The 14,591-nt window shown below is 43.5% G+C and overlaps 1 protein-coding gene across 2 annotated transcripts in view; it reads right to left on the bottom strand.

The window, feature by feature from the left end:
* Positions 1-14,591, bottom strand: part of PHYHIPL (phytanoyl-CoA 2-hydroxylase interacting protein like) — a 191,829-nt gene that overhangs the window by 47,873 nt on the left and 129,365 nt on the right. The window contains exon 3 of one of the 2 annotated variants that reach the window (XM_048856284.2): positions 8,938-9,204. The exons of the other annotated variant lie outside the window; for it this stretch is intronic. Coding sequence (XP_048712241.2) covers positions 8,938-9,204 — 267 coding nt within the window. The remainder of the gene's footprint in view (positions 1-8,937; positions 9,205-14,591) is intronic. 2 annotated transcript variants of the gene reach the window in all.

Here is a 14,591-nt window from a genome sequence, read left to right as displayed (position 1 = left end):
CATATATAACACATCCAATAGATCATCAGATGGCGTCCATACAGTAGGGTGACAAGATAGCAAGTATGAAATATCGGGACGGGGTGGAGGGTAATAGGCACCTATAGAAGAAAAAACCCTGCATATCGGGGCTGTCCCTATAAAATCGGGACATCTGGTCACCCTACCATACAGCCATATTGTTCTAAGAGACTAACAAACTTAGGAAAGAGAAAAGAAAGACCCTTAGGGTAGTGAAAAGAAAGATGAAGCAAATGAAATTTATGTAGTGGTTCAGATGTCTCCACCTACTGGTGGAACACAGAATAGCCTTAAAGTATGGATATGTTTTCAAAGAGTATATAACAGCATAAAGTTCTTTTTGTAAAGCCCTGTTTCTAAAAATATGACCTTGTATGAAAGATAAGAATTTTGAATAATAACTAGAATCTTCTTACTAAAATTTAATATCATATCAGAAGTGTCCTATACCAGGAAACTATATCAAACTATATCCTTTCTTCAAAGTAATGGACTTTGTGAATGGATAGGTTTTTCAATCTCTAATTGCCATGATCCAATGTCCTTCTTAAAATGACACTGCAAATTTAAAAGTCAAAAACCATATCAAAAGCATTAAAAATCTGAAATCTACTCTCATCTCCTGGTGAGTTTTATTTTAAATCACTGAAATAAACTCCATCCTAAAAGCATGCATGTTGAATATTATTTACTTTATGTTTGCAGATTCATTTTAATAGTATTAAAGTATAATCTGCTTTCACACTATTTTCTGAATTTTATGCTGAAGTTGGTACAAACTCGTGCATAATTTCTCTCTGTAGAAGCTACATTAATCAGGTTAAGAAAGGACCAAAAACACAGTATGCAACACTCCATTGATGCATTTATTCTTTTAGCTGGCCCGCAATGAAACATTTAACCCATGTTTTATATTGCCAATTTTGTTCTCCATATGTCTCCATGTAAGAGTACACATAAAAATGAAATGTTAAAAAACAAACAAACAAACAAAAAATCCTTCAGAAATATATCTTCAGTCAGAAATCAAGCCTGGACAAAATTCCACTGAATAATAACTTGAAAGGAATGAGCGGGGAAGGCAATATTAGAAATATACTTGAATAAAGCAGAAGCAAAAAAGAATACACACTACAAAATCAAATCTATAGGAAAAGGTGGCGGGATTAGGGCCCTGATCATGCACACTTATAGATGTGCATAAATTTACTCATGCAAGAAGGCTCATTGAAATCAATGGGGCTGCTCAGGTGAGTAAAGTTATGCAATGCATGTTTGCAGGATTGGGGCCTGCAACTTTCACAAATTTAGTGGGGTCCATTAGAGTGCAGAACCTAGTAGTTTCTCAAACCATGGCTCTCCTCCCAGAGCTACCATTTTTTGTCAGTCTGAGCAAGCATAAGAGAAGCAAATTCCCGATGTCAATCAATACCAAACACTAGGTGAGAGAATGCAGTTCTGGTAATACTTGCACCTGCAAAACAACAGAAAAATGAAGTAAAAAAGTAAGACCAAACTAGCTTCATCGTTTCACTTTTTAATCACTAGCTAAAAGTGTCAAGGTTCAGAGAAGCCTTCAGTAGTTTATAAAAACAATGTAGCCAATGGTTGTTTTTAAAAACATCCATGCGAAACAGCTTATGCATTGAAGCATAAATAAAACAAGAACACTTTGTGATAACAATAAAATAAAATTGATTAATGATTCAGCTACAAGCACCACAATGAAAATTGATTCACTGCAAACACTACAATGAATTTTAACCAAGTCTAACATGTTAAAAGAAAGAGTTTCAAGGTCAAATAAAAGGTGTGACAATGCATAACAATATATAGTACAAATACCTCAGAAACTGACATTTGGAAAGCTTTTTCTTTTGCTCCAATATAATTATTTTATCCGTTCTTTTCAATTGCAACAGTGAAGTATTATATGTGGTATATCATATTGACAATGATGGCACAATTAATTTTAATATGTTCCTAAATATTAGGAAAAATCAGTCTGTGCATTATATGCTCAGAACATATTTCAAACAGGAACATGAAAAGTAAATCTATGGTTGATTCTGGTCTCTTCAGCCAGAATTAAATGTGGGTTTCTAGGTCACACAAAACACAGAAGGCCATGTATGCTGGCAGCACAATGGGCCTACCCACTGTACCTTGTAGACTGACAGAAAAAAATCCAGCTGTAAGGAGTTTTGGAGAACATATCTCCCACTCACAATGGGTCAGATCCTCAGTCCTGATTAAGTCCTCTTCACACCATTCCAGTAGCACAGAGAGGACCTAAAGCTGCCTTAATCAGACAGCTGAGGAGTCACCCAGCACAGCAAGTCCTTGGTTGATACTGGCTACACTACTTCACATCACCCATTTCCTACCCCTTTTCCATATGCAGCATTCTGGTGTATGTTGGGGCACAGCAAGAGTGCCCAGCGACCCTTCCAGCCTGTGGTTCTAACGTTTGCTGAGGGTAACCTTTGCTTAGCAGCTTTGCCTTGCCCTGTCCCACATTGCACCTCCACCAAGCCTGAGCACAGTGCAGCTGAGATCCAACCCTAAATATCCTTTTCCTGTGGCTGGTCCTCTTCCCTATACTGATGCCCTGGTAACACTCCCTGGCACGAGGGGATAGGAACAGGGTATAATACCTGTCATACAAACTGTATCCCAACATACTGTACAGAGATCATTCATAATAAAGAGGAAGAGAAATTAAGAGGAACAGGCAAATGAGAAGAGAAATCTTTCCAGATTTGAAAAAAAGATCAGATGGAAAATTAATGAAGTAGAGAAACCCCCAAAGGCCATGAGATTGTCTGAAGCAATTGAGTGGAGAGAGGAAACCAGTAGTATTATGAACAAAGAGAGAAGGGAGAGGACCAATGGAAAGTCCAGCTCAGCGAGATAGGTGAGAGCAAGTCTACGGAAAAAATTAAAAACAATGTATTACTTGAGCTAGATCCTAAAATGAATGGGGAGGTACTGGAGAGGACTGAAGATAAAGTGATGTAGCCACACTTCTTTGCACATGTTACATGGTAGGTAATACTATTTTCTGCACACTCTGGAGTCTACAGATCTGGATTTTCAGAAGCTAATAAGAATACAGCTGCAACAGTCAAAGTGAGAGGCAATAAGAACATGACTGAAGATTCACCAGTGGTGGAATCAAAAAAATGCTGACATGTACATTTAGATACATGTAAGGACAGATTCTGATCTAAATTATACTGGTGTAAACCAAGAATAACTCCAGTGAAGTCATTTAAGTTAGCCTAGAATATGATCTGTATGAGGTGGAAGAAGAAAGAGAGCACAGCATAAACTATGTCAGGTTCATGTGCAAAGGAGGCAAGCCTGAGGTCCAGATCAAGAAGGAAGAGAGAGGCGATGACGATGTGTTTGAAGATGCTTCTCTTGCCCAAGAAAAGTACTTCTGCCTTTTCAAGACTTTTAATTTAAAGAGCTAAAAGAAATCACAAGTTTAAGTGATCAAAAAGGCCAGAGAGGCTGAACAGGGAGGAGGTGATAACCGATATGTAATTACTATAATCAAAGTACAAGAGATAAGTTTAAAGGTAGAGATAAGATGACCAAACACTAGGAGACAGATAGAAAAGAGGAGAGAGGCGTATCTGTCTTTTGTTTAAAAGATAAAAACAAAACAAAACAAAACATCTCGTGATTATCCAAGATCCCTGTTATGGGATAGTTTGAGATTCTTAATCCTCAGACGCAGAAGGCAGTAGATGCCCTCTCCCAAAAATGATTCATTGTGAAACCATGTCTCATGAAATCTTACTCAGCAGAAACACAGATACATGGACTGAAAATTGGCTGAGACAGTAAACAAAGGATAAGGATAAATGGCGAAGTGTCAAATGGGGTCAGATGTCTAGTGGGGTACCACGAAACTTGTGGCTAGTTCCAGTCTTAATTAACGTCTTACTTAATGATCTGGAAGAGAGGGCACATTAGTGAGATTAATAGATAATATTAAATTAGGAGGAGCTGCAAATACTTAGGAGTTTAGAAACGTGGGCAGAAAATGACAAAACATATTCCATTAGGGAAGAAGCAGAATAATACATCTGGGAAAAAATAATCTGAAACAAACATACTCAGTGGAAGGGAGAAATATGGAAAGCAGTAAAAAGTCCAAAATATAAATAGTGAACAGAAATTAGACAAAAGTTTGCAGACTAACTGGGAAAAAAGATAATGCAGTTTTGAGCTGCAAACCCAAAGATATATTACAGAGTAGGGAAGTGACACACCCTCTCTGTGGGTGTGTCTACACTGCAGCTGGGACAGACCCTCCTGTCACACTGTCTGGAGTAGCTCACAACCACAAGTGCCTATCTCAGGGCAGACAGTCAAAAACAGGGCAGACAACCCAAACTGGTGGTATGTATAATTAGATTTCACCAACCCAGTAACAAATGTGAACTCCTGGATCACTATACCAGTCTTACCATGGAGTCACAGACAGTGCCTTGGGCACTCCAGTCTATCTTGCAACCCAGGCAAGCTGGACTTTGTGGTAAGTGGTCACTTTCACCAAAAAATCACAAAATATTCAGGTTGCTTCTAGTCCCAAGAGACCAGTCACTTACCCCAGATCAGTTGATACCCTAGATCTTACATCAAAGACAACACTGTAGCCAATCCTGAAATAAACTATCTAAAGATTTATAAACTAGGAAAAAGAAATTAGAGTAATTTACAGGTTAAAGCAAGTAAACATATACACATAAATGAGCTAGCATCTATGATTCCTAAAGAGTACAGAGATGTAGTAATCTGTCCATTCAAAATGTCTGTCAGGGTAGACCCAGGTTGACCCTAGGGATCTCTGCTTTAGTTTAGTGTTTCTGGCCCTATGAGAGTTCAAACAGCAAGTAGATGATCATTTTTCCTTGTGAGGCATTTTTATATCTTCTTCCCCCAGACATGAAGCTGACAGAAACCGTTCCCACGGAGATCCCTTCTTCATGGAAGTGGGATGGGGAGGAATGCGCTTAAGTCTTTTATCCTTGACCTCGCACAATGGCTCATTTGCGTTTACTGGACAGGATTTAACATCTTATTACAGACCATCATCTGCATTACACAAGGCTTTTTCCCTGTTTGATGAGTTATGTAGTCACAGAGGTTTACAATGCAGATGCTAGGTATCACAGTATAACATGGGGTATAGTTGAGTGAGAATACATACAGTTTCCCACAAACAGTTTATAAAACAATAAACTCATTCTAATCAACTTACCATCTAGTATTTATTTTAGTAATGCTCACACAGGTAAGCAAGACTGGTTTCTAGCTATGCATCTGTAAGTGTTCAGTGAGCCCTGGGCATGAACTGGCATCTAATCCCAGCTTGGGTAGAGACTCACACTAGCTCTGTTCAAGTTACCATGCCAAAAATAGTGGCATGGATATTGCAGAATAGGCAGCAGCATGGACAAGTTGCCCAAGCACAAGCCCACCTGAGAAGAGTTAGCATGTCTGTCTACCTGGGCTGTGAGACACGCTCCCCGCTGCAGTGCAGACATACCCCATGTGGCTTGCTGTGTTTATACGTGGAATATTTCATTCAGTTCAGGCACCTCTTTACAGACAAACTGGAAGCAGTTCAGAGATGAGTAAAAGAAACGAGCAGGGGAGTGAAGGGATTAATTAATGAGGAAAGAGTAAAAGAGCTAATTACGTATAGTTTGGCTACAAGACAGCTAATGTGGTTAATAACCATTTACAGGCGGTCCTTGACTTTGCAGTGTTCGAGTTATGATGAACGGCACTTACGACGTGTCTACGTAGACACCCTGATTAGACTTATGACTATAGGTTTCGAATTTACAATGCTCGGTCCCGCAATGGAGATTGCGGTTCCGAGTTCCAATTTATGACGCAATTGTAAGGAACCAATTGTGTTGTAAGTCTGAGGACTGCCTGTACCCATATCTCAAGTGTGTATACAGCATTGAGGGAGACGAACAAGGAGGGAAAGGAGAGGAATATTATGGTAAAAATGATGAAACTGAATAAAGAAGAGGACATTTTGTACAACTATTGAGAAAAAAAACTTCCTTACACTAAGGTCTTGTCTACAAATCCCCAGCCAAAGGCATTAGAGGGGTGCAATTGCAAAAGCGCTCTAATGTGTTGTGCTCCAGCTGACCCATGTAGAACCTGCTGGCACATGCATAGTTCTATTTTTCATAGGTTTTTTTCCACACTTTTTTTTAAAAAGAGTGCTCACTCTTTTAGCTTTATACAATTTGCATACAAAAAAACATTTTTAAAGGATTCAAAGTCACGTTTATCTGTAAGACACTTTGTCTGAGAAAACCCTCACTGACTTCAATGGGGCCACATTTCGCCATGAGCACCAAAAACCTTACAAGAAGGTGTATTAAAATAAATCAAATAATATGTATACACACAAATGCACGGGTTAAATATAATTTCCAATTTAAATGCCTAAATATGTTCTTGCACTCTCAACTACACAGCTCAACATCCCCAGGCTCATCTACTTGTTTTTGTGTTCACATTAAAGCATGCATTTTTGGTTTTTAAGTGCCACCTGTTGGAAATACTAAAGTATGTTCAAGTACAATTCTGTGCCCAATTAGGCACACAACTGCAGACTTTACATGGGCAATGCAGGTGCATCTTTTTAAAATTTAGATCTGTATTGTGTGAAGCAATGACGCAATCTCATATTGGGGCTTAATACGCATGGGGATTAGCTTGTAAAACCAGATCTACAGAAGCGAAAGTTGTTGTTTTCCAGTGATGACAGTTTAAACAGGAAATTCTTGATTAAAAAAAAAAAGAAAGAAAGAAAAATTAATTATTTGGATCTGCTAGTCTGCACGAGACTCTTCCATAAAAATTGAGCACTGCTTAATTACAGTATGCTAAATCAATTAGAAGACTGCAGCAATTAACATAGCAGACTTTATCAGCCTAGTTTGGGGCAGGCAAAAATTAAAGATTACGTAATTTGTTTATTTCCAATATAGGGAATCACACATAAGGGTATTTTGTCAAACAACTGCAATTTATTCCTTCAGATTTAGGGGAAATTGTAACTGTAGAGTTAATTTTCTCACAGTATGCTGCTCCATCTATCAACATACAACCAAAGCTTTATTTTATCTGTGATCCACTCACATATATATACAATTAAGTTTCCCTAACCAGTGATTTAGGTATAAATGTAGCGATAGAAGCACACATTCTATCTTGAATTTAAAATATGTAAACAAAAAGAATTTCTTATGTTGCCATAAAAGTAACTGAAAGCTCTACTGAAATACCTTCTCAGTTTCTTTAACAACATTTTAAAAAATCAAGACTTTACAGATCCTCAACTTTGAGACAATCAAGTCTGGTTAAATCAAAAGTACTGAAACATTTAACAATAACATGCTTTTAACAGAATAGTAAAGAAAATCAGAATGATTATTTCCATAATCAATTGATATCTACAGTAATTTTGCTGCAAAAATATATCTATGTGGAAAAAAAGTTAAATTAATCCAAGCAGTATAACTTCTGACCATAATAACCCAAATTCAGTTCTGTTCTTTCACCACTTAAACTGAAAAATACTATCAAATTATGTTAAAATTATTAATGCTTTTTTATGTCAAAGCGAGAAAACAAGAATAATTCAGTTAACTGAACACAAGACTAAATTTTGTTCTGCAAGATAATACTCTCAGGTCATTTTTCGGAACACAAGTTTCTCTGTTGTTTTAGTATCATGTCACTCTTGGAAGTTAGACATAACTGTACATAATTCATATTAACCTCACTTATAATTTCTAGTCTTCAGTATTTGTGCATCAGTATGTAAACTGTTCCTTCCTGGCTCCTCACTACAACCTTATAATTGTTTGGGCTACTTCAACTCAGCTAATCCTTAAAATTGCTTCTGCACTGTAAAACAAAACTTCATTTGTTTAACAGTCCAGCTATGCCATTTAGCACAACTACCTACATTGTACACCAATTTTGTTCCTACTTAGCTTGCATATCTGTTTTCTCCAATTCTATTGAGCACTAGACTTAGAACTCTATGTACAGAACAAAGGTTTTAATATTAATACACAAAATGTATAGCATCAGTCATGCATTATACCAGATGTACCAGGCCAATTCAGTGCAGATGCTTGGCAATTTTTGAAACACTGCCCAGAATCATGAAGGTTGTATCTGTCTATGGTGCTGAAATATGTAAACCCCTCCTTCCTTCCCAATTTCGCGTTACCACTCCAAACCCCATTTTGAGAAACAGATCGTTAGTTCATTCTCTGGGTTATTCTTCAAAAACAAACAAACAAACAAAAAAAGGAATTGGCAACAAGTTTCTGCATTAGGCAACGAGAGCTACCAGACGCCCTTGCCTATGTTCGGTACAAGAATTACCCAGTGATACAAAACGATACAAAGGAGTTCGAGCCTCAGCCTCGATCCTGGCTAACGGAAATCATTACAATCAATATCCAGTATCTAGACTCCGACTCTCGCTGCAAATCTACCCCTAGCTCTTTAATGTCTCTCTTGGAATAAAACCCACAACGTACATTCATGTTAAGGGGCAAGACTGGGAAGCAGGCGAGCCGACAGCCCCACAGGTAAATGCACCGCATCGTAAGGGAACATTTCAAAGAGGGATGGGTTTCCCCCAATAAGGTGCAACCTTCTCCTTTTCTTTTGTTCTCCAACGGCAGGAGGATGTGTGTGTGTGGGGGGGGGGGGTCCTTACACCTACAAATACATGGGTGGGGGCTAACAAAGGACCATACGCCACGGGGATTAATTTGCATTAGCCTCCATCGGGCAGCAGCATTTTGCGTCTGCGAGGATTAGCCCCATGGAGCCCGGACTTACCGTCCCTATCGCAGAGCTGAATCGCCTCCAGGCTGAGATTCTTGATCACATCCTCGCAGGGGCTGGTGGGGCTGCTCATGCTGCTGCGATCCAGGCGCGGAACCTCCATTGTCCCCTTCTCCTTCTCCTCCCTCGGCTTCTGCGGGCGGCCGCACGGTGGGCAGCGGCTCTGGCTCCCGGAGGAGAGGGGCGGACGAGCTGGCGCGGTGGGTGCAGAGCTGCGCGCTGTAGGGGGTGGAGGCAGAGCAGGAGCGAGCGGATTTGTCACTGCAGCGGAGCGGGGAGGGGGCAGCAGAGAGACGCGCACTCATCACACCTCAGGCTCTGCATTTAAAGGGGCCGCCGCCCGGGGCTGCTGAGTCAAAGCCACAGCGGGACAAACACCTCGCTGGGCGGCGGCCGAAGGCCTCCCTCTCCCGCGCGCTGCCTATGCGACGGCTCTGGCGGCGCGGCAGTCCCAGCTGCGCCAGCACCAAGCCCCCCGCCCCATTCCCCGGGCGCCCGCGGCGGGAGGGGTCCTGCAGCCTCTCCCCCCAGGCCCAGGGCAGCGAGCAGCGGCTTCAGGCCGGGCTCACCCCGGAGCGCTGGGCGGGGAGGCTGCAGCCCTGGTCCCCGCGGCTGCCACTCCGGGCGCCATCTCCTCCGGAGCTCACAGACCGGCCCTGGCAGTGCACAGCTCCCCGCCTGCCAGGACCTGGCTCCCAGGCGAGGAAATCCACTCCCCCATCCTCATCCCTCCCTTCCCCCCTGCACCGCTCCCCAACTCACCCCATCTCCTCCCTTCCCCTCTGCACCGCTCGGCTCTCCCCAGCGCACCCCCTCCTTCCTCTCCACTCACCCCAACCCCTCACTCCTTCCCTCCTCACACCGACAGGCCCCCGCCTCACCTTCAAGCGCGCACGGCCAGCCCCAAGCATTCCCCACTACACACCATGTGAGCGCCCCTCCCTCACGTGGCCAGGCCCCTGCCACACGTGGGTGTAATGTCCCAGCCGGAGGGGGAAGCAAGGCAAAAATCCTAGGAAGGGCCAGGCCAGACAGCAAAACAGCCTCCCTGGGACATTGAAGTGCCACCCAGCCTGAGCTAGCCCAGCCAGGGGCTTGACCTGCTCCTGGTACAGCTCACCCCAGCAGCCTGTGCTCCCGGGATTCCTGCTAAGCCCTTGCCCTTGCAATCTTCAGGCCTTTTGCTCCTGCTCTGGGCTCTGCGTCTTGCACATGGCTCTGTGTGCTGAGGGAGGTAGGTCTGGCCCCTCACAGCCTTCTAGGAGTACAAGGGAGGGGCAGGAACAAAATAACCCCCCAAAATGCTATGAACAATCCCCATGATAATCATGGTTGGGGTAGGGATTAAATACCCTTGCAGCACTTGGATTCACTTTTATCTCCAGTTTTTTTTATCTCCAGTCTTAAACCTGTAGCCCATGTGTACAATAGAGAGAAACCTCAGGTCCCTTTCATGTGATGCCGCAGAAGGTACTGGGGATTAAAAGGACAGCTGCGGTGTTAGGGTATGGTGTCTCCACAAGCTGTATCTCCAACACAAAGGTGAGGGTGGGTGCAATTTCCTCTAGTTTAGGTCAGTTAAGTGCAGTCCATGTAGCCGCTAGCCTCACTAGACAAAGTTTAGGTAGCCCTACATGGACATAGGAAACTTCATTCTGGTTTTGGTTTGTATTTTTTGGCCCGCTTCCACACAGTGTGGTTTCTTATTTCAGGGTTACTCTCACACATGTATTTGTATTGATTTTCCATTTCTGAACAAATATGTTACTAACACCACCCCATAATTACAGTGAACTGCAGAAGCACTATACCAGTGGTGGGCCACTGGGAGCTGTAGGCAGCCATGCAAATGTAAACAAATAGTCTGGCATCTTGCCAGGGGCTTACCCTGATAGGCCACTAGCAGCCTGTCAGTTGCCCACCACTGCACTATACACATTCAGGCCTGGTCTACACAAGGCAGCTTACCCAACCTAGCTGTGGATGCAGCTACACTTAAATTTCATAACTCCCCTGCTACACTGACTTAATAACACCACCTCTCCAAGTACTGTAGCATCAAGGGCAATGTAGTTAGGTAGATGCAATAGCAGTGTAGACACTGCATTACTTACATCGACTGTTATTAGCCGCCAAGAGCTGTTCCACAATGCCCAACAGTGACCGTTCTGGTCACTGCTGTGAACTCTGCTGCCCAGGGGCCAGGTGGCCACCCCTCTTCTTTAAAGTCCCATAAATATTTTAAATTCCTTGTCCTGATTGCCTAGCTAGCAGCTCCCCACTGTTGTGTGCAACTGCTCAGCTGACCATGGCAGCTACACGCTGCAAACACACTCCTGTCTGGAGTACACAGGAGATGCTGGATCTTCTGAGTCTGTGGGGAGAAGAGGCTGTGCAGGCACAGCTCTGATCCAGCCCTGGAAACATCGATCTCTGAGCAGATTGCTCGGGGCATGCAGAAGAAGGGCTCCCAGAGGGACCAGCAGCAGTGCCATGTGAAAGCTAAGGATTTGTGGCAGGCATACCAGAAGGCGAGAGAGGCCAACAATCTATCTGGTGCTCAGCTGCAGACCTGCTGCTTTTACAAAGAGCTGTGTGCCATCCTCAGCAGAGACCCCACCACTATCCGCAAGAGCCCTGTGGATGCTTCGGAGGAGCCTGAATCACAGCCTCCGCCATGAACAGCGAGGAGGAAGAGTGGACGAGCAATAAGAGGAGTATGGGGGACAGGTGAGAGGGGGGTACAGCCATGCAGTGAGCCAGGATATGATTTTGACTCCAGCGCAGTCCAGCCAGTCCTGACACTTAAGCACGGACAAGTCTGATGCAGAGGAAGGAACCTCTGGGTAAGTATGCAGGTTGTTTTGAAATTACAGGGATGGAACCCCCAAAGTAGCAGGACACATCTGTTGATTTACCTTTTTTTTTTATTTTTTAACTTCTGCTAGAAGAGGTAGTGAAACAACCGAGAGAGATAGATTTCAGAGTAGCAGCCGTGTTAGTCTGTATTCGCAAAAAGAAAAGGAGTACTTGTGGCACCTTAGAGACTAACAAATTTATTTGAGCATAAGCTTTTGTGAGCTACAGCTAAGGTGCCACAAGTACTCCTTTTCTTTTTGAGAGAGATAGAGTTACTATCTGCTTTTCTTTCCCTCTAGAGTTAAGCAGAGGGAACCACACAGAGCAGTTTGTTTATGTGCATTGGCATGTCCCGTGAATCCTCCGTAGAAATCTCAATTAAACTTTCATGGAGGTACTCTGTAATCCTCTGCCAAAGGTTGCTGGGGAGGGCTGCTTATTTCTTCCGCTGTGGTAGGATATTTTCCTGTCATTCAGTGATTATTTCAGCAAGCATCATTACAGTACACAGGCTAGCAGCATACAGGCCCAGGCAGCATCAGGACCCCAGCAGCAGCTGTGCTTTCTTGGCCTTTGTTACCCTCAGGAGTGAGAGATCAGCTGAAATCACCACTACCTGTGGAAAACTGTGCCTGTATTGAGCCCCATTGTCCTATGAACATATACTCATGCCTGTGAGCTAACCCCACACTCCTCTCCCCAGAGCCATACTCACTAGGCTGGTGCTCTGACTGGCACCGTGCTGTATCAGTCCCAAGGAGAAGTGAGAATGTAGTGCTTACAACTTTTGGGGATCAAGGGGGTGAGTTCAGTATCCTAAGTTTTGATTTCTGTCATGTATACACTAACAATGGTAGCTCTGCGGGTTGGGTTGTATCTGCAGCTGATCCTATTGTAGCCTTGAGGGTTTCCCCCTCCACACCCACAGAAGGCATGAGCCAGATAAAGAGAAGAAAGAAGAGAACTCAGGTTGACACGTTCCAGGAGATGCTGCAAGCCTGTGCTGCATCAGAGAATGAGACTAGGGCATGGAGGTTGACCCTTGCAGACAGCATGGAGATGAAAAGAGTGGAGAGGAAAAAAGCCTGGGAATCCAAGCAAGGAAAGGAGAGGGAGAGTCCCCAGAACATAATGGGACCTCTCAGGCAGCAAACAAAGATGCTGTTGTAGACCTGCAGGTCCAAGAATCCCATGCTCACCGCTCTGCAGCCCATAGACAACTCAATGTCAGGATGTCCCTACACCTCCATCCTCAACATTCCACGTGACATCAGGAGTCACTACATTACCCCTACCACTCCACCTCAGGGGACATTAAAGACAATCAAAGCTCCACATATACTGACTTGTGAAAAGGACATGGTTGGTGTAGGTGTACCTGAAAATGGAAATGACTGTTCTTACCCCTTCATAATAAATTAAAGCAACTCAATTTAAGTTTTATAAAGTTCTAAATGTGTTTTAGTTACCTGGTTCACGTTACAGAATTAAATTCTATTTTTTGGAACATAATTCATCTTTATTAGGTCACAACATACACTGGCTGGTGCAGGGCAGATCTGACACCCCCAAATCTCCTGTTACTTCATTTTGACATGGAACCCATAACATCGTTCTCAAACAATATTAATAGGTGCATTGGCAGTATTATATTCTTATGCACACAGCACTCACTGCAAGATTCATACTGGGCTCCAAAAGAACAAGGCCAGGTAGAGCACACTACAGCAACTCATACTACTTTGGCTCACTATTAAAATGTTCCTGAGCCATACAGCTCCTTGTTGAAGTCTTTTTATAGCCCTTATATCTGGCCATTCAAATTCAGCAGACAGCCACTCCACTGCCACCTTCCACTTCAGCAGAAACTTTCCCCCTTTTGCTTCACAGATAATATGCAGGACACAGCAAGCAGCAATAACCATTGGGATTTTTTTCCTCACTGAGGTGCAGTTTCGTACATGGACACTGCCAGCAACCCTTCAGACGATCAAAGGCACATTCAACTGTCATTCTGCACCTACTGAGCCTGTAGTTGAAGCGCTTCTTGGTGCTGTCAAGGTGACTGGTGTACGGCTTCATGAGTCACAGGAGCAAGGGGTTTGCTCGGTCTCCCAAAATCACTATTGGCATTTCAACATTCCCAATGGTAATCCGTTGGTTGGGAAAGGAAATCCCTGCTTGCAGCTTTCTGAAAAGTCCTGTGTATTGTCATATGTGCGTGTCATGCACCTTCCCTGACCAGCCCACACCAATGTCAGTAAAGCATCCACAGTGATCCACCAGCGCTTGCATTACCATAGAAAAGTAGCCCTTTCTGTTAATGTACTCTGTGGCAAGGTGGTCTGGTGCTAAAATAGGGATCTGGGTGCTATCACCCTACTGCCGTTTGGGAACCCCAAATGGGAAACTCGTTGCTGCAAAACCATCCACTATGGCCTGCACATTGCCCAGAGTCACAGTTCTGAGTAGCATGAGGTGATTAATGGCCCTGCACACTTGCATGACAACTGCCCCGTGGTGAAGTTCCTGACTCCAAATTGATTCCTGACTGACCATTCACAAAACAGCTGTACCAAGTTTTTACGTGCAATCGCCACTCACTTCTCAACTGTCAGCATGGCTCTCATTTTGGTGTCAATGCACTGGAGAGCTGGGGCAAGTTCGGCACACAGATCCAGGAATGTTGCCTTGTGTATCCAAAAGTTCTGCAGCCACTACTTTATCATCCCAAACCTGCATGACAATGCGACCCACCCGTAAGAGCTTGTTTCTCAGGCCCAGAACCA

This window comes from Caretta caretta, chromosome 7 (genome assembly GCF_965140235.1).
Source record: "Caretta caretta isolate rCarCar2 chromosome 7, rCarCar1.hap1, whole genome shotgun sequence".
Lineage (NCBI taxonomy): Eukaryota > Metazoa > Chordata > Testudines > Cheloniidae > Caretta > Caretta caretta.
The sequence above is the reverse complement of the archived record's forward strand: the minus strand, read 5'-3'. Positions and strand labels throughout refer to the sequence as shown.